The sequence below is a fragment of the Scyliorhinus canicula genome, unplaced genomic scaffold (genome assembly GCF_902713615.1).
Source record: "Scyliorhinus canicula unplaced genomic scaffold, sScyCan1.1, whole genome shotgun sequence".
In the NCBI taxonomy this organism is placed as follows: Eukaryota; Metazoa; Chordata; class Chondrichthyes; order Carcharhiniformes; family Scyliorhinidae; genus Scyliorhinus; species Scyliorhinus canicula.
Genome location: NW_024055427.1, coordinates 44,928 through 72,651, shown reverse-complemented (window position 1 = coordinate 72,651; position 27,724 = coordinate 44,928). Strand labels below are relative to the sequence as shown.

Sequence of the window (27,724 nt, the reverse complement as noted above, 5' to 3'; positions counted from 1 at the left end):
AGTTGTGTAGAACCTTGTTAAGGCCACACTTGGAATATTGAGCACAATTCTGGTCGCCACAGTACCAGAAGGATGTGGAGGATTTGGAGAGGGTGCAGAGGAGGTTTACCAGGATGTTGCCTAGTCTGGATTGTGTTAGGTATGTGGAGAGGCTGAATAGACTTGGATTGTTTTCATGAGAAAGACAGAGGTTGAGGGATGACCTGATAGAGGTCGACAAGATTATGAGGGGCATGGATAGAGTGGATGGGCAGACACTCTTTCCTAGGGTGAGGGGGTCAGTCACCCGGGGGCATAGATTTAAGGTCCTTGGGGCAAAGTTTAGAGGAGATGTGCGTGGCAGGTTTTTTTTATGCAGAGGGTGGTGCGTGCCTGGAATGCATTGCCAGGGGAGGTTGTGGAAGCAGATACGTTAACGGCGTTCAAAAGGCATCTTGACAAACACATGGATAGGATGGGTATAGAGGGATACGGCACAAGGAAGTGCTGAGGGTTTTGGCAACGATTGGTATCATGACCAGTACAGGGTTGGAGGGCCGAAGGGCCTGTTCCTGTGCTGTATTGTTCGTTGTTCAAAGACCCTGTTCAATGTGGGAGAAACAGCTCCCATGTTCGGAATGTGGATGACGTTTTAGCCGATGGTCTGACCTTTCGAACGATATGTAGTCACGCTGGAAGAAACCTTGGAAATCTGGGGATTGTGGAATAGATTTAATCAGACCGGGAGATTCATCGACCTGTTCACACTGAGGAGCGACCGTTAATGTTCTCCGTGTGTGGGAAGGGACTCACTCAGTTCATCAGCCTCACTTCATCATGGTCAATCTGTACTGGACTGTTGCCAAGTGCAATATATCTTTCCTGAGGTTTGGTGGCCTGTACGGAACACAGTTCATGCAGCAAGTGAGGAAAAGACAGCAGGAATTTATCTAATCTGTGATTTACAAGGGCACATTCTTGGTTCCCAGCAGTTAAGTTTCTGCAGTAATTTCCTCATTTTCCCTGAACTACCCTGCCTGTTAATTCTATTATTTCTGATAATTCCACTACTGTAGCGAAAACATCACAGGTTAGAATTTAATCTGTTCTATTATTCACTCTGGTTTAAGTTTATGTTGAGGTTAATAACAGACAAACTCTGTCCTCTCCCCGATCCAATAAAAGTTTCCAATGAGTCGATTCTGTGGAATGGAATGTCTTATCAGCGTTTCCACGGTGACCTGTCTGCAGTGAAGCTCCTGCTTGAGTTTCTAACTCAGACTAAACTTCTCTCCCCCATAACACACATTATATCAGACATTGGATGTCAATGAATTTCAGCCATGTTATGTTAATATCTCCCAAACCCAAAAAGTAGTTCAGATACACAAATATTTAAACGTGGGAGGACAAGTTGATGAAGTCTTTCAAAAACACATGGGATCCAAGGTTTTATAATTCTAAGTGTGGAGTACAAAATGACAGATGTCATGTAAACCTGGAAAAATCATTGGTTAGGCTGCAGTTGGAATATTAGATCAGGTTTTGGGGATCTTACACCAGGAAGAATGTCAAGGCCATGGAGAGGGTGTGGAAGAGATTCACTGAGATGATCCCAGGGAAGAGAGGCTTTAGTTACATGGAGGGATGAGAGAAACTGGGGCTCTTTTCATTCAAACAGGGGCTAACTGGAGATCAGAGGGAGGGGGTTTGATTCCGGCCTTGGGTGACTGTGTAGAGTTTGCACTTCCTCCCCGTGTCTGCGTGGGTTCCTTCCGGGTGCTCCAGTTCCCTCCCACAGTCCAAAGACTATGGTTAGCGCAGGTGAGGTGGATTGGCCATTTAAAAAGATTTCCTCTTGAGTGTCCAAAGGTTAGGTGGGCCTCAGGGGATAGGGTGGAGGAGTGGTCCTGAGTGGGGTGCCGTATTGGAGAGTCCATGCAGACTTGATGGGCCGAATGGCCTCGTTCTGCACTGAAGGGATTCTATGGAACAGAAAAAGGCTCATATGAAATATCAATCAGACTGTACAACAATGTTTTGGACTCTCACTGTCCCTCTGGGCCTGCGGGGTATTTGTGTGTGTATGTGTGGTGGTGGTGGTGGGGGTGGGGGGGGGGAAGGGGCGGACAGTGGGGGAACCGGTGATGGTTTCTCTTATGTCTGAATGAAATGTAATTTTTAAAGTGAAGGGTGTCTGTACTGGGGAATCTGAGTACCAAGTGCCAGCTTGAACCATTCTCGGCAGGTGAAAGGCCTTTCCCCAGTGTGAATCCACTGGTGTCTCAGCAGGTTGCCTGAGTGAATGAATCCCTTTCCACACTGGGAGCAGGTGAATGGCCTCTTCCCAGTGTGAATCCGCTGGTGTAGAGTGAGTGGAGACGATCGTCTGAACCCAGTCCCACAGTCGGAGCAGCTGAATGGTTTCTCGTCAGTGTGAACTCTTTGATGGGACACCTGATCCCAGGAACTTTTAAAGCACTTCCCGCGTTTAAAAGGTCGCTCATCATTGTGAATCTGCTGATGTGTCAGCAGTTGGGATGAATGATGAATGTATCCCTTCCCACCATTGGGGCAGGTGAAAGGCCTTTCCCCAGTGTGAACCCGCTGGTGCAGAAAGGGAGAGAGAACGGAGTGAGGGTAACAGGAAGCAATGAACCAACAACTGAATCACAATTTGACAGAATCTCCAAAACACTTAACCTCCACCACCTGGATGGAGCAGGACAGCAGATGTATGTGAACATCACCACCAGCAAGTTCCTTTCCAAGCCACACACAGTCTGATCTTGTCCGACATCCAGTGCTGGATGAGCAGAACTTTCCTCCATTTAAATATTGAGAAGACTGAACCCATTCCCTTTCATCCCCTCTACAAACTTCACTCCCTTGTTACCAATTCCATTCCTGTCAAATGTTTCACCCCTAGATGAGCTCTTAACCACATATCCACATCATCACCAAGATTGCCGATTTCCACCTCAGGAACATAGCTCAACTCCGCCTTAGTCTCTGTTCATCTGCCGCAGAAACCATCATCCATTCTCCTGTTACGTCTCAACCAAATTATTCCAACGCACTCGCAGCCGGACTCCAACGTTAAACAATCCCCTCCATCCCATCCCAAACTCTGCTACCCATATGCTTACTCACACCAGCCCCTGTCCCACTAATCTGCAAATGCTTCCTTTTAAAAGGCACAAAAAAGTTTTAATTTCTCATTCTTCTTTTCCTCCATGGCAGTGATCATCCAGATCACGCTAATCTCTTCCACACACACCCCTTTGAGATCTCTGCACTCATTTAATTCCAGCCACTTGAGAATTCCTGATTTTAATATCCACCATTACTGAGTTGCCAAGGCCTCAATTTCTGGAATTTCCTCCTTAAAACTCTCTGACTCTATTTCCTCCATTAAGATTCTCCTTAAAACCTAATATCTCCTCATGTGGCTCAGTGCCAATTGTTATTTTGTGACGTTTCTCTGAAAGTCTTAAAAGTTGTATTCTGTTCAAGTCATAATATAAATTCAAATTATGGTCACTGCCCTCGACATATATTCTGCCCCATAAATAAGAATTTGTAACTCAGAGTGAAACAGTCTGTCAGGAAGACACATTTAAAAAATGTTGCCCCCAACAATGATGGCGACTGAGCCTGCGCTCTGCCGCTCATGCCCCAATAAAGATGGTGGGTGCGCGTGCGCACTACCGCGACTGATCCAAATAATGATGCCGAGGGCGCATGCGTAGCGTTGCGAGCACCAAATAAAGATGGCGGCTGCATAGTCTCTTCTGGAACAAAGCGCAACCTCTGCTCAGATCCCGAGGTACCGGTGGTTTATTTTGTCAGGTGTTCGGTTTACATAACATGTTTACGAAGCGTGCCTATCAACCCGCATGATCCAGCTCTCCCTCCGACCCGCCATTCCTCCCGTCACTGATTGCAGATCCGAGAAAGAACCTTTTTCGCGTCGCCATTAATCACAGTGCGCATGCCTCACTCTGCCCAGTCCCGCCCCTGATTCACTCCGATTGGTTGGAGGACCAGTCACTCCCGACATGTCCGCCCGAACCCGCCGACTCCACTATTGGTCGCGCGATGCCGTCAATCATTGCCCGGGTATTGTGAGGGGTCGGTGTTGGGGGGCGGGGTTTACAAATCCCCAGAGCCGAACACTGAACATTCTCCACTCTCACTGTCCGTCACTTCCGGCTTCTCTCCACAAACAACCTCATCGAGACCAGGGGGGTAGACACTGACCCAGTGACAATGACACTGCATTAGTCACCCAGAGAGACAGGAAAATGTTCTGGGGACATGAGCTCCAATCCATTAATTTAATAACATCTGGAATTTAAAGTTAATCCCAATGATGGTGACTGAGGGTCACTGAGAAAATCTTCAATATCACTGGATTAGGTCAAAAAGGCAGAAAGTAGGAAACTAGTTAGTTTAAAGTCTGTTGTTGGGAAACTGTTGGAATCCATTATTGAGGATGCAGTATCTGGACATTTGGAAAGTCAAACTGCAATCCATCAGAGTCATCGTGGTTTTGCGAAGGGTAGATTGTGTTTGATTCATTTCTTGCAGTTCTTGGAAGATGTAACAAGCCAAGTGGATAATGGGGTCCTGTAGATGTATTTGGACTCCCAGAATACATTTGATCAGGTGTCACACAAAAGGTAATAATCAACATAAAATCCCACGGGGTTGAGAGATGATATATTAGCTTGGATAGAGGATTGGCTAACCAGCAGAGAGTGGGGATTAGATTTATTGACACAGGTAGTGAGGAAAAATATTTCTATCCAGAGGGTGGTGACGGTCTGGAATGTACTGCCTTCGGAGGGTGAGAGAAACGGGTTGCCTCACATTCTCTTTAAAAAAGTACCTGGATGAAGACTGGCACGTCATAACATTGAAGGCTATGAGCCAAGTGCTGGCAAATGGGATTAGGTAAGTGGGTCAGGTTTATCATGTGTTGGTGCAAATTTGATGGACCGAAGGGCCTCTTCTGCACTGTGAATGAAATGAAAATCGCTTATTGTCACAAGTAAATGAAGTTACTGTGAAAAGCCCCACATTCCGGCACCTGTTTAGGGAGGCTGGTATGGGAATTGAACCGTGCTGCTGGCCTGCCTCGGTCTGCTTTAAAAGCCAGCAATTTAGCCCAGTGTGCTAAACCAGCCCCTCTGAGTTGCTGATGATACAAAGTTTGGTGGCATCATAGACAGCATAGATGATTGCATTAAATTGCAAGAAGATATTGACTGACAGACAAGGTGAATGGGCAAGATTGTGGCATTATTACCAAGTGAGAGGTTATCTGTTTTGAACCGAAAAAGGATCGAACTGAGTACTTTCTAAACGGAAAGAGGTTCAGTACAGTGGGTGTCCAAAGAGACTTGGGGTTCATAGAATCTATGGTATGGAGATGGGCCCTTCAGCCCAAACTGGTCCGTGCCAACCAAAAAGCTCATCTAAGCCAATCCCATTGGCCTGTATTTGGCCCACATCCCTCTGAACCTTTCCTATCCATGTATCTGTCCAAATGCCTTTTCAATGTTGTCAATGTCCCTGCCTCAACTACTTCCTCCGGCGGCTCATTCCGTACTATCCTCTGTGTAAAACCATTGCTCCTCAGATTCCCATTAATTCTTTTCTGTCTTAACCTAAACCCTTTAGTTCCCGCCTCCCTAACCCTGAGAAAAAGACTGAGTGCATTCACCCTGTCCATGCCTCTCATGATCTTATACACCTCTATAAGATCACCCCTCAGTCCCCTACGCTCCAAAGACAAAGGCCCTGGTCTGTCGAATCTCTCCCTTTCACTCGGTCTCTTGAGTCCTGGCAACATCCTTGTAAATCTCTTCTGCGCTCTCTCCAGTTTAATAACATATTTCCGATAGCAACGCAGCCAAAACTGAACACGATACTCCAGGTGCGACCTCACCAACGTTCTGTACAACTGCAACATAACTTCCCAACTTGTATACTCAATGCCCTGACTGATGAAGGCCAGCATGCCAAAAGCCGCCTTCATCAGAGAATTTGCAGTGCAGAAGGAGGTTATTCGGCCCATCGAGTCTTCCAGAGCTGGATAGCCCTCAGAAAGAGCACCCCACCCACTAATCCACCCTATCCCAGTAACCCCCACTTAACCTTTTTTTTGGACACTAAGGGCAATTTAGCATGCCCAGTCCACCTAACCTGCATATCTTTAGACTGGGAGGAAACCAGAGAACACACGCAGTCACGGGGAGAATGTGCAGACTCCACACAGACAGTGACCCAGCTGGGAATCGAACCTGGGACCCTGGAGCTGTGAAGCAACTGTGGTAACCACTATTCTACCGTGCTGCCCTAGCTATCTGTGACTCCACCTTTAAAGAACCGTGCACATGAACTCCAAGATCCCTCTGTTCCATGATACACCCTAAGGCCCTACCATTCACTGTGAAAGTCCGAGCCTGGATTTGACTTTCTGAAATGCAACTCCTCACACTTATCTGTATTATCATAGAGTATCATAGAATGTACAGTGCAGAAGGAGGCCATTCAGCCCATCGAGTCTGCACCGGCTCTTGGAAAGAGCACCCTACCCAAGGTCAACACCTCCACCCTATCCCCATAACACAGTAACCCCACCGAACACTAAGGGCAATTTTGGACACTAAGGGCAATTTATCATGGCCAATCCACCTAACCTGCACATCTTTGGACTGTGGGAGGAAACCGAAGCACCCGGAGGAAACCCACGCAGACACGGGGAGGATGTACAGACTCCGCACAGACAGTGACCCAAGCCGGAATCGAACCTGGGACCTTGGAGCTGTGAAGCAATTGTGCTATCCACAATGCTACCGCGCTGCCCATGATGGTATTGAACAACATTTGCCATTTCTCAGCCTACTTCCCCAGCTGACAAGATCCTGCTGCAATTTTTGACAACCTTCCTCACTGTCTACAATACCACCTATTTTACTGTCATCTGCAAACTTACTGATCATGCCTTGTACATTCTCATCCAAATCGTTGATATAGATACAAATAGCAATCTCCGTGTTACTAATCTCCTAGTTACTGATCTCCGAGTTACTCCCTACTTAGTTAATTACTCCAGTTTCTCAAATTTAGAACAGATTTCCAACCAGCCAATCAGCTTTACTCTGAGGTACGTTATTTATATTTATTGTGGGGCAGCATGGTGGCACAGTGGATAGCATTGCTGCCTGTGATGCTGAGGACCCGGGTTCAAATCCCGGCTCTGGGTCACTGTCCATGAGGAGTTTGCACATTTTCCCTGTGTCTGCGTGGGTTTCGCCCCCACAACCCAAAGATGTCCATGCTAAATTGCCCCTTAATTGGAAAAATAATTGGGTGCCAATATTTATTGTTCCGAATTTGCACCAACTCCTCTCCCTGCTGTCTAGACCATGAATCCCCGAGGTACGTTATTTATATTCACTGTTCCGAAGCTCCTCCTGCCTGGGTTCACACCAACCCCTCTCCCTGCTGTCTAGGCCGTGAATCCCCGAGGTACGTTATTTATGTTTACTGTTCCGAAGCTCCTCCTGCCTGGATTTGCGCAAACTCCGCTCCCTGCTGTCTAGGCCGTGAATCCCCGAGGTACATTATTTATATTTACTGTGTTGACCGATTAATGGCTGGAGGATAGGGGCAGGTCATGTGATCAAACCTCCAGGAATACATTTAATCAAAGTTGGCGAAGAGAGAATGTTGTGAATTTCTATCCTAAACTGACAGTGAGGTTTCTGTAAATTTACAGGATACTGGAAGTGGAGGTTTAACAGACGGGAAACACAAACCAAATGTCACATCGCGATCTGACAGATCACTCGGTTCATCAGAACCTGAATTTCAGCAGCATCTGGGTGTGGAAGGTAAAAGGTTTGTCTGTTCTGTCTGTGAGGGAAGATTTCAGATCTCAGTGTGACTGGAAAAGCCCCGAGATTCACAAACCCTGGTTAGACCAAACCTGGAGAACTGTGTTCAGTTCTGGGCATCAAACCTGAGGAAGGATAGAATGGCCTCGGAGGGAGTGTAGCACAGATTTACCTGAGTGATATCTGAACCCCCCCCCCCAGGGTTAAATTACAAAACTAGATGACACAAAAGATTCAGAGACATGATGGCACAGAGAATGGCATTCGGCCCATTGAGTCCATGCTAGCTCTCTGGAGCAATCCAGTCAGTGCCATTCTCCTGCTCTATCCCTGTATCTTCGCAGGTTTATTTCCCTCAAATCCAATTTCCTTTTGAAATCAAATGATTCATTGTGTCCATTTCCAAACTCCCTCCTCGGCAGCAAGTTTCAGGTCATTGCCGCTCTCTGTGTAAAAACATATATCTCATATCACCTCATATCTCCTGTACCTTTTACATACAAACTTGGATCAGGCCACTCGGCCCCTCGAGCCTGCTCAGCATTCAATTAGACTGCGGCTGATCTCATTCTAACCTCAACTCCACATTCTTGCCTACCCCGATGACCTTTCACCCCCTTGCCCATCAAGAATGTATCCAGCTCTGCGTTAAAAATATTCAATGACTCTGCTTCCACTGCCTTTTAAGGACGTGAGTTCCAAAGTCTTACAACCCTCAAGAGAATAAAAAATCCTCATCTCCATCTGAAATGGGTGACCCCTTATTTTGCAACAGTGACCCCTTGTTCCAGATTCTCCCACAAGAGGAAACATCCTCTCTGCATCCACCCTGTCAAGACCCCTCAGGATCTGATATAGTTCAATCCAGGTTTTACCCAAAACTTTCAATCTGTGTCCTGACAGATTAACTTAATTCCACCCTATCTACGTATCTGCTTGTACGATCAGTGAATGGAAAGAATTTCTTTGTCCACCCGATGGAAATCTGGCAAAATCTTTTAGACCAGAATCAAATCTCCCCTCAACCTCCTTTGCTGGAACCATACTGGTAAATCTCCTCAGCACCTTCTCAAGAACCTTCACATCCTTCCTGAAGAGTGGTGACCAGAGCTTTATAAAGATGCATAGAATAGAAATAGAACCATAGAATTCCGAAGGTGCAGAATGAGGCCATTCGGCCCATCAAGTCTGCACTGATCCTCTGAAAGGGCACTTGTTTGGGCCCACATTCCTACCCTGTCCCTGTGACCCCCATAGCCCCACCTAACCTGTACATCCCTGGACACTAAGGGGTAATTTATCAAGGCCAATCCACCTAACGTTCCCTTCTTTAGACTGTTAGAGGAAACCTGAGCACTGGCTAGAAACCCACACAGACACTGGGAGAAAGTGCAAACTCCACACAGTCACCAAGGCCGGAATTGAACACGAGTCCCTGGCGCCGTGAGGCAGCAGTGCTAATCACCGTGCCACCAGAAGCATAGTTTTGGGATCAATATTACTGTTTATGAATAAAAGCAAATTACTGCGGATGCTGGAATCTGAAGCCAAAGAGAAAATGCTGGAACATCTCAGCAGGTCTGGCAGCATCTGTAGGGAAGGAAAAGAGTTAACAAAGGACCATGAAATGAAAATGAAATGAAAATGGCTTTATTGTCACGAGTAGGCTTCAATGAAGTTACTGTGAAAAGCCCCTAGTCGCCACATTCCGGCGCCTGTTCGGGGAGGCTGGTACGGGAATCGAACCGTGCTGCTGGCCTGCTTGGTCTGCTTTAAAAGCCAGCGATTTAGATGAGTGAGCTAAACCAGCCCCTCTGGAGTCAACATGAGATCTTTTCTCTCCCTAGAGATGCTGCCAGACCTGCTGAGATGTTCCAGCATTTTCTCTTTGGTTACTGTTTATGAAGCTCAAGATTGAATTTGCTTTGCCAACTATTCTCTTTAATATGACTTGTAGATATACAAAGTCCCTCTTCACCTCTTTCTCACTCCTCCCAAAGAGGCCAGTTGTGTTTTTGTGACAATCCAGCAGTTTTCATGGTCACTTTTTCCCAGTGCCAGCCCCACAAATGACCCGATTCATTCTGCTCAATTTCACAACCTGCCTTTGTGTTTTTCTGGGTTCTCTCTCACTCCCTATTTTCTGTTTTAAATCAGTTTCACAGGGTTTTCGAAGGGGAGGCTTCAAAGTCCGGAAACTCAAACCAAGCATCACATCAGGATCTGACAAGAGTCCTCAATTTATCATATCCTGAATATCAGCGGATATTGAACATGGAAGGAAAAAGCATCGTTCACAGTGGGGAGAAACCGTACACGTCATCAGGCCCCATGAGACAGAAATGCAGTCACACTGAGGAGAAACCGTGGAAATGTGCGGACTGTGGGAAAGGATTCACTTCCCCATCCCAGCTGGAAACTCATCGACGTGTTCACACTGGGGAGAGACCATTCACCTGCTCCACGTGTGGGGAGGGATTCACTCAGTCATCCGCCCTGCTCAGTCACCAGCAAGTTCACACAGGGGAGAGACCGTTCACCTGCTCCACGTGTGGGAAGGGATTCGCTAAGTCATCCAACCTGCTGAGTCACCAGCGAATTCACACAGGGGAGAGACCATTCACCTGCTCCACGTGTGGGAAGGGATTCACTCAGTCATCCAACCTGCTGGGTCACCAGCGAGTTCACACTCTGGAGAGACCATTCACCTGCTCCACCTGTGGGAAGGGATTCACTCAGTCATCCACACTGCGGAAACACCAGCGAGTTCACACTGGGGAGAAACTGTTCACCTGCATCGAGTGTGGGAAGGGATTCACTGAGTCATCCAACCTGCTGAGTCACCAGCGAGTTCACACTCGGGAGAGACCGTTCACCTGCTCCACGTGTGGGAAGGGATTCACTGAGTCATCCCACCTGCTGAGGCACCAGCGAGTTCACACTGGGGAGAGGCCATTCACTTGCTCCACGTGTGGGAAGGGATTCACTCAGTCATCCCACCTGCTGAGTCACCAGCGAGTTCACACTGGGCAGAGACCGTTCACCTGCTCCACATGTGAGAAGGGATTCACTGAGTCATCCACACTGCAGAAACACCAGCGAGTTCACACTGGGGTGAGACCATTCACCTGCTCCACGTGTGGGAAGGGATTCACTGAGTCATCCACACTGCGGAAACACCAGCGAGTTCACACTAGGGAAAGACCGTTCACCTGCTCCACGTGTGGGAAGGGATTCACTCAGTCATCCAACCTGCTGAGTCACCAGCGAGTTCACACAGGGGATAGGCCGTTCACCTGCTCCACGTGTGGGAAGGGATTCACTGAATCATCCACACTGCGGAAACACCAGCGTGTTCACACTGGGGAGAGACCGTTTCAATGTCCAGACTGTGGGAAGAGCTATAAAAGTTCTGGGGAATTGATGCGCCATCAACGTGTTCACACTGACGAGAGACCGTTCAGGTGCTCTCACTGTGGGACTGGGTTCAGACAATCATCTTGCCTCACTGCACATCAGCGAATTCACACCGGGGAGAGGCCATTGATCTGCTCCGAGTGTGGGAAGGGATTCACTCTGTTATCCCACCTGCTGAAACACCAGCGAGGCCACAAGTAACCACAGTGATTGGATTTTGCTGTTACTCACACTCAGGACTGAACCATGTTCATTTGGGTCTCTTTCTCCTGATAATAAACTCCAGCCCATTTACAGGGGCTAATATTCTGGCTGAAAGTTAAATAAATTAGAATTATGTTAAATACGCAGTGTTGAAATTTTTTAATATCTCTGACACAAGTTTGTTCCTTTTGAAGTACTCTCGCTCTCCCCTGTCTCTTCCATCTTCACCTCCAACAAGAAGTGTGAGGAGCCTGTGGAGATTCTTTGTGACTGAGATTGAGTCAATCCGATCAGCTGCCTCTGCTGCTTCCCTCCCTTCCACGATCCCACTGGACCAAACTGTCTCTAAATTTCATCCTTTTGACTTCTGGTGGCGGCCATGGAGTAGGAGGTCGCGCATTTGGGAGCTCCCGCTCGTGACGGACCTTTTCTCCCGATTTGTTTCGGAATTCTATTAGAAACATTGGTGGAGAGTGAGACAGTGAGGAGAAATCCCCCACCAGTATGTGGAGCCGTGGACCAGAAATGGTCGTAAAAGAAGAATTAGTTGAGCAGAGAAGCTGACTGTAGAACCTGCAGCACGGGAAAGCATGGCAGAGGCGCAGGATCCCGGTTTGGTGGCACAGTGGTCAATGTTACTGCGGGTGGAGTTCATTCAGGAGAGCGTCACCAAGCAAATGAAGGCAACCTAATTAAGGCAAGGATTGATTGGGTGGACAGGGGCTGGAAGCCCATGGACCGGCGATCCAGAAGGTGGCTGAGCACGAGGACCATTTAACCGCGCTGGAGGTGGAGGTGGGGCTGATGAGGGACCACCAGAAAAAGTTGCAGGAGGACCTGGAGAACAGGTCCCAGAGACAGAACCTGAGGATTGTCGGCCTCCTGGAGGGCAGTGAAGGGTCGGACGCAAGGGCATGTGTGAGAAATATGCTGGGAAAGCTGATGGGAGATGGGGCGTTTTGTCGACCCTTGGAAGTAGATAGAGCGCTTGCGAGGAAGCCGCGAGCGATATGAACCTCCGAGGGTGATCCGGGTGCGAATGCATCGCTTCCTGGATAAGGAGCGGATTTTGCTGTGGGCAAAGCAGACACTGAGCTGCAAGTGGGAGAACTGTGAGCTGCGCATCTACCAGGACCTGGGCATGAAACTGGCCAAAAGACGAGCTGGATTCAATAGGGTAAAATCGGCCCTCTTCAAGCAGGGGGTGAAGTTTGGGTTGTTGTACCCAATGCATCTGTGGGTCACGTATGAGGGCCAAGAACTTTACCTTGAATCGCCGGACGAAGCGATGGACTTTATCAAAGACAAAAGGCTGGCAGGGGTTTGAGGGCATTGAACCTTGGGGGAGGGTATTGCGGTATCGATTCTGTTAAAGTCTCCTTAGTTTTGATCTGTATATGCAGTGCTCTCTGTGTAACAGTTTTTTAGGCCGTTGCTTAGATTTGTAAGTTAACTTTATTTCAGTAGGTAGATGGTGGAGGGATTTTTTTCTACTGTATGTTGATTGGGGACTGTGATGTTTTGAGTATGTATGTTCGAGCGGGGGGGGGGGGGGGGGGGGGGGGATAGGATGTCTGGCGCCATGGGTGGGTTGCCAGGCTCGGTGGGCTAAATCACGTCACGGAAGTGCAGTGGGGGAGGGGGTGGTGAGCAGGTGGTAAGTTTGTTAAGGGGGGTTGGGATTCTTGTGCTGCTAATAGTGGGGCGGAGGGGGAAGCGGGAGCTGCTCTGCTGACAGAGGAGAAACTGTTGCTGAGAGACAAAAGGGGAGGTCGAGGACAGTGGATGCCCGAAGGCGGGCCAATGGAGGTGAGGGACGCGAGCTGGAGGCAGGCCTAAGAAGGGTGATCAGTTGTTGGAACATTAGAGGGCTGAATGGGCTGGTTAAGAGGGCTCACATGTTCACACATTTGAAGGGATTGAAGGCGAACGTGGCAATGTTACAGGAGACACACCTGAGAGCAATAGATCAGACCAGATTGAGGAAGGGATGGGTCAGCCAAGTATTTCATTTCAGTGCTGGACTCTTAAGACTAGCGGGGTCGCGATCCTGATCAACAAACGGGTGGTATTTGAGGCAGGGAGAATAGTGGTGGACGTTGGGGAAAGTTCATCATGGTGAGTGGGAAGCTTGAGGGGATGCTGGTGGTACTTGTGAATATATATGCACCAAACCGGGACAGTGTGGAATTCATGAGGGTGTTGGGTAAGATCCCAGACCTAGATTTGCATAAGCTGATCATGGGGGGGGGGGCTTCAGTTACGGTCATTGACCCAAGGTTGGACCGGTCGAGGTCAAGGACAGGGAGGGTACCAACAGTAGCGAAGGAACTTGAAGGGGTTCATGGAGTAGATGGGGTGGGGGGTGGTAGACCCGTGGAGGTTCGGACAGCCAAGAGTGAAGGAGTTTTCTTTTTTCTCCAATGTGCACAAAGCGTACTCCCGGACCGAATGTTTTATTCTGAGCAGGGCTTTACTGGCGAGACGGTTGATATTGAATATTCGGCAATTGCTGTGTCGGACCATGCCCCACATTGGGTGGATTTACGGGTGAGTAAGGGAGAGGGTAGCGCCCGCAATGGAGGTTGGGTGTGGGACTGTTAGCGGATGAGGGGGTGTGCGGGTGGGTGAGGGAGTCTATCCAGAACTATTTGGAAATAAATAACACGGGGGAAGTCTCAGCAGCAACAGTTTGGGAAGTGCTGATGGCAGTGGTTGGGGGGGAGTTAATGTTGATATGGGCCCATAGGGAAAAGGTGGAGCGAGCAGAGAGGGATAGGCTGTTGGAGAAATACTCCAGGTGGACAGGACATATTCAGAGACCCCGGAGGCGGGGTTATTGAAGGAGCGGCAGGGGCTACAATAGGAGTTTGAGCTGTTATCTGCAGGGAAGGCGGTGGAGCAATTGAGGAAGGCGAGGGGGGGCGGTATATGAGTACGGTGAGAAGGCCAATACGATGCTAGCGCACGAGCTGAGGAAAAGGGAGGCGGCCAGGGAGATAAGAAGAGTGAAGGACAGAGGTGGGAACCCGGTCTTGGACCCAGCAGGGGTGAGCGGGGTGTTTAAGGAGTTTTACTGCAGGCTATATGAGTCAGAACCCCAGCTGAGGTAGAGAGGTGAGGCAGTTTCTGGGTGAGTTGAAGTTCCGAAGGTGGATGAAGGACTGGTGGAGGGATTGGGAGCCCTGATTGGAATTGAAGAAATAGCAGAAAGGCTGGAGGCCATGCAGTCGGGTAAGGCCCCGGGACTGAACGGCTACCCAGTGGAATTTTATAAGAAGTTCTCGGAGATGCTGGGCCCGCTGCTGGTGAGGGTATTTAATGAGGCAAGGGAGCAGGGTGCCCTTCCCCCAACAATGTCACAGGCCTCGATCCTGAAGCGGGTGATGGACCCTGAGCTATGCGGGTCATATAGGCCAATCTCCGTATTGAACGTGGATGCCAAACTGTTGGCCAGAATATTGGCCTCAAGGCTAGAGGGCTGTGTCCCTGAGGTGATAAGGGAAGACCAGACGGGGTTTGTGAAGGGCAGTCAACTTACGGCCAATGTCAGAAGGCTCTTAAACGTTATGAGAGGTGGGAGAGGGAAAGGTATTGGATATCTACAAAGAACTCATGGAGTCGAGGGAAATTCAGATAGAGGAGCTAAAGGGCAAATGGGAAGAGGAGCTCTGGGAAGGATAGAGGCAGGTCTGTGGGCGGATGCCTTGAGCAGAGTCAATACATCCTCATCATGTGCCAGGCTCAGCCTGATACAATTTATGGTCGTTCACAGCGCAGACATTTTTAAAAAAATGTAGAGTACCCAATTTATTTTTTCCAATTAAAGGGCATGTTAGCGTGGCCAATCCACCTAGTCTACACATCTTGGGGTTGTGGGGGCGAAACTCACGCAAACACAGGCATAATGTGCAAACTCCACACAGACAGTGACCCAGAGCCGGGATTGAACCTGGGACTTTGGCGCCGTGAGGCAGCGATTCTAACCACTGTGCCACCGTGCTGCCCCGTTCACCGGGCACACATGCCGGTGGCCTGGATGAGCAGGTTTTTTGGGGTAGAGGAGAGGTGTGGGGGGGGGGGGGTCAGCAAGTCATGTCCATATGTTCTGGGCCTGCCTGAAGCTTGGGGGATTCTGGCAGGGTTTTGCAGATGTCATGTCCACGGCCCTAAAAACACGGGTGGTGCTGAGCCCAGAGGTGCAGGATTTTGGAGTGTCGGCAGTCCAGGGGGCGAGAGAGGCTGATGTCTTGGCCTTTGCCTCCCTGGTAGCCCGGAGACGGATATTGCTAGCGTGGAGGGACTTGAAGCCCCCGGAATCAGAGATCTGGGTTAGCGGCATGGCTGGATTTCTCAGACTTGAAAAATCAAGTTTGCCCTCAGAGGGTCAACGCGAGGGTTCATCAGGAGGTGGCAGCCATTTGTCGACTTCTTTAGAGAAAATTAACTGTCAGCAGAGGCACAAAACTTAAAGGGGGATAGTTAGGCTATTTTCTGTTGAGGGTAGGAGGGACTTGTTAGGGATGGTGATGATTTATGCACAATGTTTTATGTGGATTTGCATTGTTTACTGTTCTCACTTATTATTATAAAATTACAAAACCTTAACAAAATGTATTTTTTTAAAAATCAACATCACCAAAATCAGATCATCTGCACATTGCCACATTGCTGTTTGTGCCATGTTGCTTTGTGGAAATTGGCTGCTGCATTTCCTAGAACAGTGACGACACTTTGGGACATGCTGGGAGGCGCGACAGAAGTGCATGTTTTAAATTGAAGATTGATGCTTTTTGATCCTTAATTGATTTCAGACATCCCCAATTAATAAATTTGCTTTGGTTCAGACAAGACTTTATTAACCAATTAAATCAAAGGCAGAATTCTGGACAGTAAATTTAAAAAGGAGTTTTTTTAAAGAAAAGCTTTACTGACTGACTTGAAGACATTTACATTTACAACTTCATGCAGGTGATCAGTCTGTGGAAGCGTAACCCTCCCTGGCTCCTTCTTTGACACTAATTTCCTTGGAACTCGGCCTCGAGAGTCTTCAGTACTTGGCCAGCAAGGAAGACCTTCGGAACCTCGACTTTTACCCCCAAAGTGACCATTACCTCATGTCAGAGTTGGGGCTGTGGTAACATGACCATTGGTTAATTGGGCACCAGTTTAATTTAATTGGATGTTTAATTACTGACACCACCTTCTCTCATTACCTTTGACAGGAATACAATTGAACAGCTTCATACTATCCCTTTATCTGATTCTGTACAACCCCTTATTCAAACAGTTTCAAATGTTGAGGCTAATCAGAGTTGGAAGGTCTCCCTTGCCGGTACATTTATCCTCATCGCATTCTTTATATACACAGCGATTAAGCTTTTATATTTATACAACAAATAAAACTCACTTTTACTATAACTCCTGATTCATTATTGTTTAATTAATTGTAACTCAATTAAGGATCACTACTTATTTAATCAAGTTACAGATTGGTAGCTAATTAATACAATTTTTAATTGATACATTTGATACAAGATACACTAGGTCACTTACGCTTCACACGGTGTCTGTGTCTATGTATTTACATTGTGTATTTATCGGATGTCCTAGATTGTTTCATGTATGGAACGATCTGTCTGGACTGTAGGCAGAACAATACTTTTCACTGTACCTCGGGAAACGTGACAATAAATCAAATCCAATCAAAGAGACAGTTTCTTACTAATCTTCAGATTGAACAATGAGCCTTCTTAAGAATTATTCATTAATGGGAGGTGGGAGTCACTGGCTGGACCAGCATTTACTGCACATTCCAATTGCCCTTGAACTGCGTATCTTGTGAGGCTATTTCAGAGGAGGCTTACAAACCAACCACAACATTGCTGTGGACCTGGAGTCACATGTAGACCAGGCCACGTAAGGAGAGCAGATTCCAAAAGGACATTAATGAACCAAATGGGTTTTTACAACAATCAACAATGTCATAAATCGACTTTTAATTTGAGATTTTATTCAAATTCAATATCTGTCATAGGCAGATTCAATCCCAGATCCCCAGAGCATTAACCTGGGTCTCTGGATTACTAGCCCAGTAACAATACCATTACTCCACTGCCCAGCCCACATATTCTTGGCAGAATATGGTGTCTTGTAACTTCTCAAAATTATAAAAGTAATTTATTTTTCAAACAAATTCTGATAGCTCTGCAGTTTCTGGAAACATTTTGGTTGATTGTGTTATTTTTAAAATTAAAGATCTAGTCTTTGCAATATAATTACCTAATACACCAATTCACTAATGATAATCAATGTTAACTACTGAATAATCATGAATTTAATTCTTGTTTATTGCTATGAAATCAATACGTAGTTCATACAGAAACGGTACAGGTGAAATGGCTGCAGGAAGCCACATATTAGAGACATAAAAGGGCTTCCTTGACCTTATTACTAATGACAGTGAATGCACTATGAAAATAACAATTTAAAACCTAAATGTGATTACATATGCGTACTTACAGCTTCCTACATTACAACAGTGAATACATTTCAAAAGTACTCCATTGGCTTTAAAACACTTCAGGTGGTCCAGTGGAAGTGAGAGGTTTTATAAAAATGTACATTTGTTCTAATTGTCCACAAACAAGGATATATTACACTCGGTGTCCTCACCAAAATCATTGATAAAGATTGGGTCTTATTTAGTGTAATAACCACAGCATTGGCACCATTTTGAATACTGTGAAACTCCAGACACACCATACGCACAATTATTTGCTGTAAAACACAGCGAATCGTTGTGATTTGTAATGCACTGTCCATTTGCAATGAGGTGCTGGAATCTCATTGGACTGTAACTTCCAAAAGGGAATTTGGTACATTCTGAAAAAGAAAACAAAATAGTCCAACTCTGGGATTAAATGGGTTGCTGTACAAAGAGCTGGCATGGGAAAAATGGGCCAAATAGACTTCTCAGTGCTCGAGAAGCCTTGTGTACATGTAAAGCGAGTGGTACCGACCTGGAACCTACTGCCTATGAGGGTAGGAGATGCAGAGATGACAGAAGGATTTCAATAGGAAATTGGACAGGCACTGAGAGAAATAAACCCACAGGGATTTGGGGATAGAACGGGGCAATGGGCAGACTGGCTTCCTCCACAGAGAGCCAACACGGTCTCAAAGGGCTGAATGGCCTCATTCCCCACCCTCCAGATGCTGTGATCTCGGGAGAAATTCAGCAGCTCCAGTCACTCCAACTAACTGGAGTCCCTCATCTCTGGTGCCATTCTCATTAATGTCCTCTACACCCCAAGAACATCACATCTTTCCGAAAGTGGGGAGCCCATACATAGGGTTCCATTGCAGAGGGATAGAATTGAAAAGCACAGAGGAAATGTTCAGCTTGTTTAGAACGATGGTTAGACTACACTGGGAGCTCTGTCAACATTGGTGATCTCCATTTCGATAAAGGAAATAGAGGCACTGGATAAGGTGCAACAAAGATTCATAATATACAGAACTGAGAGCATTTAACACTCAGGAAAGGCTGGAGCTGCTTTTTTCTGGAAAAGCAAAGGCTGATGGGTGATCTGGTGGAAGTCTTTGAGATTATGAAGGGATTCAATAATCCAATAGGAATTTCAGTGGAAACCTCTTTCCCCAGCGAGTGGTGAGAATGTGGAACCCGTTACCACAGCGAGTGGTTGAGGTGAACAGCATGAATCCATTGAACGTAAAGCTAGAGACATACACAGAGGGAGAAAGGAATAGAGGATATGCTGATGGGGAGATGTAGAGGGGTGGGTGGAGAATCATGTGGAGCGTAAATATTGACAAAGTCCATGGCTAACCTCAGCCGGTATGGGAATTTAACCTGTGCTGTTGGTGTCACTCAGCACAAACCAGCCATCCAGCCAACTGAGCTAACCAATCCCAGTGTAAATCTGTAATAATTCCTTCAATATTACTGATTGCCTGTCTCCCACCATACTATTTAATGTAGTTTCCCAGTGCACCTCAGACAACTTGCCCCTCATACCCTGATTGTTTTCTTCTGTGAGAAGCATGAAGATAAATTAAACAAAAGAATTATGTAACCACCATAGCCCATCTTCATGGCAATGAAGCATGATTTTTGGGGTTTCCAAACAGAAATAGCAATGAAACATCTTTTAACCGCCAAACCCCTTTCACTCCTTGTGAAATGTGAAACCAGATATTCGCAAGAAGGCTCAGAGAGAATCAGCCCACTAGAGGCGAAGCCGTGAGACCAGCCAGTCCAGCAGAAAGAAACCCTCTGACCATCCCCATTGACCAACAGAATGAACAAAATGCAGTCCTGGATGTAATTGAGAACAGAAACAATAACAGCAGAATCCAATCCCTGTAATCTGTTGTGAACATGTTGTTGTCTCAGAAAGTTCAATAAATTACTAAATCCCATCGCACATTGAGAGCAGGCGAACGGCCTCTTCCCAGTATGAACTCCCTGGTGTGACTGCAGATGGCATACCGAGTGAATTGTGAAAATAGATGTAAACGGGAGTGAGATCATCAGGATTATGGAGACATGGCTGCAGGATGACCAGGGATGGGAATTGAATCTATTCAGTATTTAGGAAGGACAGACAAAAAGGAAAAGGCAGTAGAGCGGCAGTGCTGGTTAAAGAGGAAATTAATGTAATAGTCAGGAAGGATATTAGCTCCAACAATGTGGAATCTGTATGGGTAGAGCTGAGAAACACCAAGGGGCAAAAAACTTAGTGGGCATCGTATATAGACCCCCAAACTGCAGTGGTGATATTAGGAATGGCATAAAACAGGAAATCAGGCTGATTGTATCAGAGGCGACAAAGAAATGGGTGAGAAAATAAATACATAATTTGCTGCTTTCTTCACAAAGCAGATACCAGAAATGTTGGGAAGCGCCGGATTTAGTGAGAGGGAGGAACTGAAGGAGCTCAATATTAGGAGAGAAATGGTGTTGGTGAAATTGATGGGATTGAAGGGTGGTAAATCCCCAGGGTCTGATAATCTGCAACCGAAGTACTTAGGGAAGTCGTGTAGAAATAGTGGATGCAACGGTGGTCATCTTCCAGGATTCTATAGACTCTGGAACAGTTCCTGCAGATTGGCTTATGTAATTCCACCATTTAAAAAGAGATAGAGAGAGAAAACAGGGAATTATAGACCAGCAAATCAGACATCGGCAGTGGGGAAAATTCTAGAATCCATTCTCATAGATTTTATAGCAAAGCACTGAGAAACGAGTGGCAGGATCGGACAGAGTCAGCATGGATTTATGAAGGGAAAATCATGCTTGACAAATCTACTGGAATTCTTCAAGGGTGTAACTGGTAGAGTTAACGAGGGGCAGCCAGTGGATGTGATATTTGGACTTTCAGATGGCTTTTGACCAAAGTCCCACATAAGAGATTAATGTGTAAAATTAAAGCGCTTGGAATTAGGGGTAGTGAATTGATATGGATAGAAAACTGGTTGGCAGGCAGGAAACAGAGTAGGAATTAATGGTCTTTTTCAAACTGGAAGGCAGTGACTAGTGGGATACCATAGGGATCGGTGCTAGGACCTGAGATATTCACAAGATATATTTATGATTTTAAGAAAAATTTAAAGTACCCAATTCCTTTTTACCAATTGAGGGGCAATTGAGCGTGGCCAATTCACCTACCCTGCACTTCTTTGGGTTATGGGGGTGAGACCACGGAGACACTTGTATCCACACGGACAGTGACCCGGGGCAGGATTAAACACTGGTCCACAGCACAGTGAGGCAACAGTGCTAACCACTGCAACACCCTATATATTAATGATTTGGTGAGGGAGGAAAATCCAATATCTCCAAATTTGCAGATGACACCACTTTGCGTGTGTGTGGAGGGGGGGGGGGGGGGGGGGGGGCGGGTCTGTGAGGAGGATGCAGAGATCCTTCATTGTGATTTGGACAAGTTGAGTGAGTGGGCAAATGAATGGCAGATGCAGTATAATTTGTAGAAATGCGAGGTTGTCCACTTTGACAACAAAAACGAGACGGCGGGCTATTATCTGAACGGCCATAAATTAGGAGAGGGGAATGTGCAACGAGACCTGGGTATCCTCGTACACCAGTCACTGAAGGAAAGCATGCAGCTACAGCAGGCGGTGAATAAGGCAAATGCTGTGCTAGCCTTCATTGCGAGCGGATTCAAGTACAGGAGCAGGAATATCTTGCTGTTATTACACAAGGCCTTGGTGAGGCCATACCTGGAATATTGTGAGCAGTATTGGGCTCCTTATCTGAGGAAGGATGTTCTTGCTCGGGTGGAAGTGCAGCGAAGGTTTACCAGACTGATTCCTGGGATGGTGGGACTGACGTATGAGAGATTGAATCAGTTAGGATTGTATCCACTGGAGTTTAGAAGAATGGGGGATCTCATAGAAACCTATATTATCCTAACAGGACTTAACAGGGTAGATGCAGGAAAGATTTTCCCGATGGTGGGAGGGTACAGAACCAGAGGTCGCAGTCTGAGGATACGGGGTAGACCATTTAGGACAGAGATTCTCCCTCTGTGTACCTGAACAGGCGCCAGAATGTGGCGACTAGGGGCTTTTCACAGTAACTTCATTTCAATGTAAGTGTACTTGTGACAATCAAGTTTATTAATTAATTAAAAATATGGAAGGGAAAGCGGAATTAGGCTATGAATGATAAGCCATTATCATAATGAATGGCAGAGCAGGTGCAAAGAGCCAAATGATCTGTTCCTGCTCCTATATTTCTATGTTTCTATGTAATCCCTTCCCACACTAAGAGCAGGTGAATGGCCTCTCCCCAGTGTGAACTTGCTGGTGTGTCTGCAGACTGGATAATTGTGTGAATCCATTCCCACAGAGGGAGCAGGTGAATGGCTTCTCCCCAGTGTGAACTCGCTGATGTCTCTGCAGGATGGATGAATCAATAAATCCCTTCCCACACTGAGAGCAGGTGAATGGCTTCTCCCCCGTGTGAATTCGTTGGTGTGTCTGCAGACTGGATAAATCACTGAATGCGTTCCCACACTGACAGCAGGTGAACAGCTTCTCTCCAGTGTGAACTCGCTGATGGTTCCTTAGGTTGGATGAAGCTCGGAATCTCTGCCCACACTGAGAGCAGGTGAATGGCTTCTCCCCAGTGTGAACTCTCTGGTGTGTCTGCAGACTGGATGACTGAGTGAATCCCTTCCCACAGTTAGAGCAGATGAACGGACGCTCACCAGTGTGAACTCGCTGATGGATCCGCAGGTTGGGTAAATCACGGAATCCCTTCCCACACTGAGAGCAGCTGAATGGCCTCTCCCCAGTGTGAACTCGCTGGTGTGTCTGCAGGATGGATAACTGAGTAAAACCTTTCCCACACTGAGAGCAGGTGAGCGGCCTCTCCCCAGTGTGAATTCGCTGATGTGTCTGCATGGTGGATAAATCACTGAATCCCTTCCCACACTGAGAGCAGGTGAATGGCCTCTCCCCAGTGTGAATTTGCTGATGTCTCTGCAGGGTGAATGAATCAATGAATCCCTTCCCACACTGAGAGCAGGTGAACGGCCTCTCCGTAGTGTGAACTCGCTGATGTCTCCTCAGGGTAGATGAATCAATGAATCCCTTCCCACACTGAGAGCAGGTGAATGGCCTCTCCCCAGTGTGAAGTCGCTGATGTCTCCGCAGGTTGGATAAAGCACGGAATCTCTGCCCACACTGAGAGCAGGTGAACGGCTTCTCCCCAGTGTGAACTCGCTGGTGTGACTGCAGGCTGGATAAATCAATTAATCCCTTTCCACACTGAGAGCAGGTGAATGGTTTCTCCCCAGTGTGAACTCGCTGGTGTGCCTGCAGGTGCAATAACCGAGTGAACCCCTGCCCACACTGAGAGCACGTGAACGGCCTCTCCCCAGTGTGACTGCGTCGATGAGTCTCCAGCTCAGATGGGAATCTGTATTCCTTCCCACAGTCCCCACATTTCCACGGTTTCTCCATGCTTTGGGTCTCCTCGTGTCTCTCCAGATTGGACAATCAGCGGAAGCCTTGTCTACACACAGAACATGTGCAATTTCGTACCAGTCAGGCAGGGAGGAAGGGGTCGAGCGAGGGAACCGTGGTTTACCAAAGAAGTGGAATCTCTTGTTAAGAGGAAGAAGGAGGCCTATGTGAAGATGAGGCGTGAAGTTTCAGTTGGGGCGCTTGATAGTTACAAGCAAGCGAGGAAGGATCTAAAGAGAGAGCTGAGACGAGCAAGGAGGGGACATGAGAAGTCTTTGGCAGGTAGGATCAAGGAAAACCCAAAAGCTTTCTATAGGTATGTCAGGAATAAAAGAATGACTAGGGTAAGAGTAGGGCCAGTCAAGGACAGTGGTGGGAAGTTGTGTGTGGAGGCTGAGGAGATAAGCGAGATACTAAATGAATACTTTTCGTCAGTATTCACTCAAGAAAAAGATAATATTGTGGAGGAGAATGCTGAGACCCAGGCTATTAGAATAGATGGCATTGAGGTGCGTAGGGAAGAAGTGTTGGCAATTCTGGACAAGGTGAAAATAGATAAGTCCCCGGGGCCGGATGGGATTTATCCTAGGATTCTCTGGGAAGCCAGGGAAGAGATTGCTGAGCCTTTGGCTTTGATTTTTAGGTCATCATTGGCTACAGGAATAGTGCCAGAGGACTGGAGGATAGCAAATGTGGTCCCTTTGTTCAAGAAGGGGAGTAGAGATAACCCCGGTAACTATAGGCCGGTGAGCCTAACGTCTGTGGTGGGTAAAGTCTTGGAGAGGATTATAAAAGATACGATTTATAATCATCTAGATAGGAATAATATGATTAGGGATAGTCAGCATGGTTTTGTGAAGGGTAGGTCATGCCTCACAAACCTTATCGAGTTCTTTGAGAAGGTGACTGAACAGGTAGACGAGGGTAGAGCAGTTGATGTGGTGTATATGGATTTCAGTAAAGCATTTGATAAGGTTCCCCACGGTCGGCTATTGCAGAAAATACGGAGGCTGGGGATTGAGGGTGATTTAGAGATGTGGATCAGAAATTGGCTAGTTGAAAGAAGACAGAGAGTGGTAGTTGATGGGAAATGTTCAGAATGGAGTTCAGTTACGAGTGGCGTACCACAAGGATCTGTTCTGGGGCCGTTGCTGTTTGTCATTTTTATAAATGACCTAGAGGAGGGCGCAGAAGGATGGGTGAGTAAATTTGCAGACGACACTAAAGTCGGTGGAGTTGTAGACAGTGCGGAAGGATGTTGCAGGTTACAGAGGGACATAGATAAGCTGCAGAGCTGGGCTGAGAGGTGGCAAATGGAGTTTAATGTGGAGAAGTGTGAGGTGATTCACTTTGGAAAGAATAACAGAAATGCGGAATATTTGGCTAATGGTAAAATTCTTGGTAGTGTGGATGAGCAGAGGGATCTCGGTGTCCATGTACATAGATCCCTGAAAGTTGCCACCCAGGTTGATAAGGTTGTGAAGAAGGCCTATGGTGTGTTGGCCTTTATTGGTAGAGGGATTGAGTTCCGGAGCCATGAGGTCATGTTGCAGTTGTACAAAACTCTAGTACGGCCGCATTTGGAGTATTGCGTACAGTTCTGGTCGCCTCATTATAGGAAGGATGTGGAAGCTTTGGAACGGGTGCAGAGGAGATTTACCAGGATGTTGCCTGGTATGGAGGGAAAATCTTATGAGGAAAGGCTGATGGACTTGAGGTTGTTTTCGTTAAGAGAGAAGAAGGTTAAGAGGTGACTTAATAGAGGCATACAAAATGATCAGAGGGTTAGATAGGGTGGACAGCGAGAGCCTTCTCCCGCGGATGGAGGTGGCTAGCACGAGGGGACATAGCCTTAAATTGAGGGGTAATAGATATAGGACAGAGGTCAGAGGTGGGTTTTTTACGCAAAGAGTGGTGAGGCCGTGGAATGCCCTACCTGCAACAGTAGTGAACACGCCAACATTGAGGGCATTAAAAAATTTATTGGATAAGCATATGGATGATAAGGGCATAGTGTAGGTTAGATGGCCTTTAGATTTTTTCCATGTCGGTGCAACATCGAGGGCCGAAGGGCCTGTACTGCGCTGTATTGTTCTATGTTCTATGTTCTATGAACACTAAGGGCAATTTTAGACACTAAGGGCAATTTATCATGGCCAACCCACCTAACCTGCACATCTTTGGACTGGGAGGAAACTGGAGCACCCGGAGGAAACCCATGCACGCACTGGGAGGATGTGCAGACTCCACACAGACAGTGACCCAAGCCGGAATCAACCCTGGGACCCTGGAGCTGTGAAGCAATTGTGCTATCCACAATGCTACCGTGCTGTCATCATCGTAGCAAACCGAAACGTTCTAATTACAAGGGGGAACTAAGGGTTCAGTGCGGGGGGCGGACGGCAACCTTAATACAAGGAAGAGTCAACTTTTAAAAAATTGGTCAACAATACAAATGTTTTATCAAATGCCAGTAATTATGTAAAACCAGTCAGACACACGTTTCAACATCAATTTGTAGAATTTTACAAAAAAGTTGTTGATTGACTGATGCTTTCTGACAATTATAATGTGAATAAAAGTTTAAAAAATGAAAAAGACCATTTAATTCCCATTGAAAATGTGTATGATTGATGAAGAGGGGAAGCTGCATGAATCCTGACTGAGCTGCAGACAGCTTTGCAGATGCAGGTTACAGATTCCCTTATCCAGTCTGAATGAGGAACCTATAGAAATAGTGTCATGTGAGAGTACCTTTAAGAAATAGGTGATAACTACTGCAGTGATGTCAGAGAGTGGGTGGAGCTAGGCTCTCTGTCTGCTTTTCACTTTCGTTTTTGAGCAGGCTGCAGGGTGTGTTTTAGTTTTGTTTTCAGTGTTGGAGCTAAAGCCAGACCAAGTGGGCGTACTGCTGTTCTCTCTGCCATCAAAACACTATCTCTTGATCATTTGGTGAATTCAGAATTATAAATGTTTTCAGTAGTGACATTAACCTGATCTGCTTCTTTTAAAAGGTGTTTCTTTTGTAAGTCTTCTGGATGTTAAAAGGACAGTGCAAGCATTACTTAGTGTTGTATTCTTTGGGAGTTGTATTTGAATTAATGGTTGCTAAGATGTTCACTGTATGTTTCAAAAAGGTTAACTTGAGTTCATAGAATAAACATTGTTTTGCTTTAAAAAAATACTTTTCCATTTCTGCTGTACCTTTAGAGTGGGCCGTGTGCTCCCCATACCACAATCTATTAAAAGTTGGGGGTCAGGTGAATTCCATGATACACTTTGGGATTCTCTAAACCCTGGCCCATAACAATAGAGAGTGGAGAAATTAATGGGATTAAATGGTGACTATATCCTCTGGTCCAGACACCCTACTTCCTTACTTTCCAAGGACTGGAAAGTAGAAAACATAGCCTCACTATTCCAGACTGTAGAAAGAGATAAAATGGGAAACTACCTTCCAGTTAGCCAAATATCAAGTGTAAGCGAAATGCTAGAATCTATCCTTATTATTCGGGACTGGGTGCTGATAAAATCAGACTAGGCCTAAATTTTGTGGTGGTTAGAAAAATGAGAGGTGATCCCATTAGAACATATGATTCATAAAGGTCTGGAGAGGTTAGACGCTGTGAAGATGTTTTATTTTCCTGACTGGGGAATCTGGGACACTGACTCTCAGTCTCAGAATAAAGGGTTGCCCATTTCAGATTGTGATGAGCAATTTCTTCACCAAGGTTGTGAATTTCTGGAATTCTCTCTCCCAGAGAGCAATGGATGCTCAGTCAGTGAGTGTAGTTAAGACAAATTGATATATTTTTGTGTATAAAGGGAATTGAGAGCTATGGGGAGAGTACAGGGAGATGGAATTGGAGTGGACAATCAGTGACGATCGAGGAGGCGGTGATGTAGTGGTATTGTCACAGGGTCAGTAACCCAGAGACCCAGGGGACTGTTCCTGGGATCTGGGTTTGAATCCCACTATGGCAGATGGTCAAATTTGAATTCAATAAAAATCTTAAATTAAAAATCTTATGATGACCATGAAAACAATTATCAATTGTTGTTCTAACCTATCTAATGCCCTTCAGGGAAGTAAATATGCCACCCTTATCTGGTCTGGCCTACATGTGACTCCAGACCCACAGAAATGACCTCTGAAATGGCAAATCAGTTCAAGGACAATTTAGTAATGGGCAATA

At 46.5% G+C, this 27,724-nt stretch overlaps 2 protein-coding genes across 2 annotated transcripts; one reads left to right on the top strand and one right to left on the bottom strand.

Annotated features, from left to right (window-relative positions):
- The first annotated feature begins 816 nt into the window (after positions 1 to 816).
- LOC119959315 (gastrula zinc finger protein XlCGF26.1-like) lies at positions 817 to 11,507 on the top strand. The gene is made up of 2 exons (XM_038787625.1): positions 817 to 903; positions 10,248 to 11,507. Exons 1-2 carry the CDS (start codon positions 817 to 819, stop codon positions 11,505 to 11,507), a joined length of 1,347 nt encoding a protein of 448 aa, XP_038643553.1.
- A 10,597-nt stretch (positions 11,508 to 22,104) lies between these two features.
- Positions 22,105 to 23,453, bottom strand: LOC119959321 (zinc finger protein 229-like; the record flags this gene model as incomplete). Its single annotated transcript, XM_038787635.1, has 1 exon — positions 22,105 to 23,453. A coding segment is annotated over one exon (1,131 nt), but the record flags the coding sequence as incomplete, so codon positions are not given.
- Between the last annotated feature and the right edge of the window lie 4,271 nt (positions 23,454 to 27,724).